This window comes from Tasmannia lanceolata, unplaced genomic scaffold (assembly GCF_043159265.1).
Source record: "Tasmannia lanceolata isolate RefF3 unplaced genomic scaffold, GAP_Taslan_0.1 ptg000037l, whole genome shotgun sequence".
Classification (NCBI taxonomy): Eukaryota; Viridiplantae; Streptophyta; class Magnoliopsida; order Canellales; family Winteraceae; genus Tasmannia; species Tasmannia lanceolata.
In genome coordinates, this window is record NW_027518714.1 from 61,612,171 (window position 1) to 61,616,951 (window position 4,781).

The 4,781-nt window shown below is 42.9% G+C and overlaps 1 protein-coding gene across 1 annotated transcript; it reads left to right on the top strand.

Moving 5' to 3' along the window:
- The first annotated feature begins 219 nt into the window (after window positions 1-219).
- LOC143862637 (ethylene-responsive transcription factor LEP-like) lies at window positions 220-1,221 on the top strand. The gene has a single exon (XM_077373698.1). It carries the CDS (start codon window positions 389-391, stop codon window positions 1,175-1,177), a length of 789 nt encoding a protein of 262 aa, XP_077229813.1. The 5' UTR covers window positions 220-388; the 3' UTR covers window positions 1,178-1,221.
- The last annotated feature ends 3,560 nt before the right edge of the window (window positions 1,222-4,781 follow it).

The window sequence follows — 4,781 nt, forward strand, 5'->3', positions numbered from 1 at the left end:
GACATGAAAGGAAAAAAAAGGTGGTACAATTCCTATCTCTAGCCGATCGAGATGTAGAGAGATTGCTTGAGAAGAGGACATGAATGGTAGTTTAACTATATTGAGGGTAGTCCATGTAAAATAATCAAGGGTATATAGTCAAGTTTCTCCTTATTTAAACGGAAGCATGCAGAACCCATAAACAAAACATCCCCTCCAAAGAGAGAACTCTCTCTCTCTCTCTCTCTCTCTCTCTCTCTCTCTCTCACTAAAATCTCCTCCTCTAATAGAAATGAACCCAACACTCTCTTTCCTCTAGTGATTTTCAACAACCCATAAAACCCATCTTTCCATTGCTAAAACCAAAAAAACAAAGAAACTAACCCTCTACTATATCTCTCTCATTGTGATGGAATATAACAACCCAACAAAACCATCCTCCTCTTCAACCTCACACTCCCAAGACAAGAAACCCGCCAAGAAGAAACAACCCAATGAAACCTCGGGGCGGTTCCTCGGAGTCCGGCGTAGGCCATGGGGCCGTTACGCTGCCGAAATACGTGACCCCACCACCAAAGAAAGACACTGGCTAGGGACCTTTGACACCGCGGAAGAAGCCGCTCTAGCCTACGATCGAGCTGCCCGGTCCATGCGTGGGGCCCGAGCCCGAACCAATTTTGTCTATTCCGACATGCCACCTGGCTCCTCCCTCACCTCCATTCTCTCCCCTGATGACCAATCCCACCAAAACCAACTCTTCCTCCCTGCCGGAGCCGGCGCCGGATGTCATTTTTCCGGCAATATATGTTACTTCTCCGGCCAAGACCCTTGGCTCCCGGCCCCACAACAATCTGTCCCCGAACCGGTTATAACCAACGATGGTGGGACCAACTTCATGGATAGTGGTGATGGGGCCCAGTTCTTGGAGAACGGTGGTGGGGCCCATTTTATGGACAAAACAGAGGTGGCTCCATTGCCTACTGTTACTAACAATGATGTTTCGGATGTTTCGGGTTGGGCTGATACGGGTGATATTTTCGGGTATCCGGATCAAATGAGCGGGTATGGGTCGGTTTTCGGAGCGGGAAGCGAGGAGTACGTGCACAGTCCGCTTTTCGGGAGGATGCCTCCAGTGTCCGATACGTTTCCTAGCGTATCGGATGGGTTTGATTTGGGTTCTTCTGCTTTCTTCTTTTGATTCCCGTTTTGTCCATGTGACGTTTCGTTTTGAGTTGCGGTTTCGCGTTTTGTTTCCATCGTTTTTTTTTTTTTTTTTGGGTTTTTAAGGCTATGGAAGTTTTTTTTTTGTAATGTTGTCGTTTCGAATTCATATCTGAATTCTGATTTGCGTCGAATTTCTTTGCCTTTTTTGGGATGTTTCGTTCCGTAGCGGATATCGTGCGCACTAATGCTAACGTGCGCTCATGGCGCATGTTGGATAATCGGATAATCCGATTAGATACCATACTTGGGCTATTGGAGATAGAGAAAAAATGAGGCCCACCTATTTCTCTTGAATCATGGGCATATGTTTTCTGCGTTTAAAAGTTTTGTGTGGGGCCCACTTATTAAAAAAAACCAAGCTATTTATCTGTTAGGCCTTGCTATGGATGGGGTCATTCATCAAAACCCACTCCCATCTGACAATCCTGACCGTCCGATTAACAACCATAAATTAGAGGATTAAAATTGTCTGATGTGGGCTTATTTTGTTGAACGGCCCATCCGTAGCAATGCCTAACTTTAAAAAGTGGGCTCCATTTGTAATTCTATATATATGGTGGACGTTGTGTATGTGTATGCACATGCAGCAGAATAGTAGAGTTGGGGCCCACATTATTGGGTGATCAAAACCATTTATTTGTTGGGCCCCAGCGTAGATAGGCCGTGCCTTGACAATTTTCTCTATATGATGATAGTAACCCTCCTATCTGTGGAAGTCTATAATCTACCGTCCATTTTATACCTCTACAAATCCAAAGGTCAGAATCGTTCTATGGAGAAGATTTTAGTACAAATACAAATCACCAAAGGCGTGACCTTTCGTTCTTCTAAACATATGAAGTTTGTATAGCTAAAGATGTCAAAAAGCCTAAGCACATGCGTTCATAAAAAAACATTTCTTTTTATCATAAGATGTAGCCTCTTCTTATCATTGTGAAGCAGTTAAGGTTCTTTATGGATTTATGGAAAACAATTTCTTAGAATTTTTTCCCTGGAAAGTGAGATTTCTGGGATTTGGTTGACTCATTTTTCATGGTTTTTTTTTTTCCTGATTTTCAAGGAAAACTGCAAAACCTAGGAGACCTCGGAATTTTATTTTCCATAAAAAAATGTTCTATTATGAGTTTTATTTACGGAGCCTTTAAATTGTAATGATATCCCTCTAAATAATACGATGATAATCATATCATCTCCCCCAAAATAGGGTAAATGAAAAAAAAAGCCAAACAGATATCGTTAACGTTGGAGGAGCCACCGTTAACTCCAAAAGGCTTAAAAAGCGTAAGCTGTTCGAGAAGACGTTATTTAATCTTTTATAGTTTAACAACCAAACAACCCCCCCTGTGTGGCCCCTCCTTTTTTAGGGTTGGCCTACACGTGCGTGGCACATGTGGCCCCTCTTTTGGGTTTGACCATTGCATGTAAATTTTGCTATCAAGAAGGTTCGAACCCACGCATTTGCTTTGATACCATGCAAACGACCAGTTACTCCAAAAGCTTAAGTTGTTGGAGAAGGCGTTATTTAATCTTTTATACTTCGTGGAGGTTAAAAATGGACAGATTCAAGTTAACCATCCCAAATCAAAGGGTTAGGGTGATCCAACGGAGCTGATTTTTAGGGCACACCCTATCTATGCCAGGGCCCATCAAATGAATGCTCTGCATCGCCCAAACAATGTGAGCCCGATAATCACTTTTCCGTACACACACATATAACATTTTGGTAATGTTTCCAATCAGGTGACGACAACCAGTCGAGTGGAATTGCAGTTAAAAAAAAAAAAACCCATTCCAATGGAATTCCAGATCAGTTCGAACTGTTATTTCCAACCTGATGCAAGCTGTTGTTCCAAAACAGTTGGGACTGTGATTCCCAGCTTGTAGCAACTGAAATTCCATAAAAAATGCCCCTTTTTTTTTTTTTTGGAGATGATTGTGTGTCGCAATGATATTTTACATTGTAGAAGGCTTTTAGTATTATCATTTTATGAGTTTCACTACTTCAGCTCTTCTTCAGAAAATGGTTAGCCTTACATTATTGCTCTGGATCCCCAGCATAAGAAAGCCATAAGCCACACACCAATCAACGGCTAAAACTTTTTTAGAAAATGAAAGAGAAACCCATTTGTAATCGACTGGTTGCGTGGTCTTGTGGTGGCCTACAAGAGCAAGACATTTGTACCTTAAGCCTCACTGAGAACAAAAGAATCTATCTCTCTACGTTGTATAAGAGCATAATCCACCTTAGGATCAATCCAAGGGTCCCATACAGGGACACATATGAACTCGTAGAACGTCATTAATAGTCAATTCACATGGCTTGGTTCCATTCAGAGCTGAAAAAATCAACTGTATAGCATTTTTGGAGGAAAGCTATACAAGGATTAAGGATACATCAACAGCATAGGATCATTCAACCAATATGTTGTTAAAAGAATTTGCGTGGCCGTAGAATTTCCATATGAATCAACCGATCCGATCGCGTAAAAGAGGCAGAAGAGGGGGTCCAATAAGTGATTTTAAGGAAGGAGCATAAAAGTGGCGAAAGAATTAGGGGTGCAACTCAGGTCGGGTTTTTTGTGTGGAGAACCCACGATTCCTAAACCCGGCCCACCCATGATAGTTTCTCGGGTCGGGTCGGGTCGGGTTAGGTCGGGTTTTTTCATATTGTAGCCTTGTTTTATTTTTATTTAAAGAATGAACTGGTACGATAAAATAGAAGTGTGTTTAAGAGCTCCCACCTCTACTAGAAGTGTAGGGAATTTAACCAGGTAGAATTCACCCCTAAAAGCTACATGTTAGAGGGAGGGTGCCCATTCCCTTATAACCCAGCCCCATCCACAACACTTTTCCAATGTGGGACTATTTGCTTTTGCTTGGAACTCCAACAATCTCCCCCTCCACGCGGCGGCAACGTGGGAACCATGAGATCTTCTCCGAGGGAATTCCACCGTCCTCGGAGGCACACCGGGGTTACCGAGATCTTCCCGGGAGTTACCACGCCCCAGCTCTGATACCATTTGTAGAGAAACAAACAAGGTAGAACTCACCCCTAAAAGCTACCTGTGAAGGGGAGGGAACCCATTCCCTTATAAGCCCATCCACTTCGTTAACTTTTCCGATGTGGGATTATTTTCCTTTCACGTGGAACCCCCCAACAATCTCCCCCTCCATGTGGAAGCATCGTGGACAATCTCACCCCTCCACATGGCAGGAACGTGGGAACTACGAGATCTTCCCCGAGGGATTTTTCCATCATTTTTCCATGAACGTGACTTACTTCGGCTCTTGTGTTTACCTTTTGGACTTCTACTTTGATTTCTCCCTTGCTTTCGGCAACCAAAACTTCAGAGTGGGACGAAGAACCATGAGTTTTTCTTCTCATTTCCTCATTTAGAATGTCACTCTTAACAAAGTTCATGGTGACAATACTATCAGGAGTAGAATTACTCAATGACATACGAAATGTCTCCCACGAGTCCGGTAGAGTACCAAGCAACCAAAGCCCTTGTACCTCATCTTCAAATTTACTATTCATGGCTGAAAGTTGGTCTATCACTCCTTGAAACTCGTTCAAG

Coding starts and splice junctions, on each gene's coding strand:
- LOC143862637 (XM_077373698.1), top strand. CDS start 389: ATGGAATATAACAACCCAACAAAACCATCCTCCTCTTCAACCTCACAC.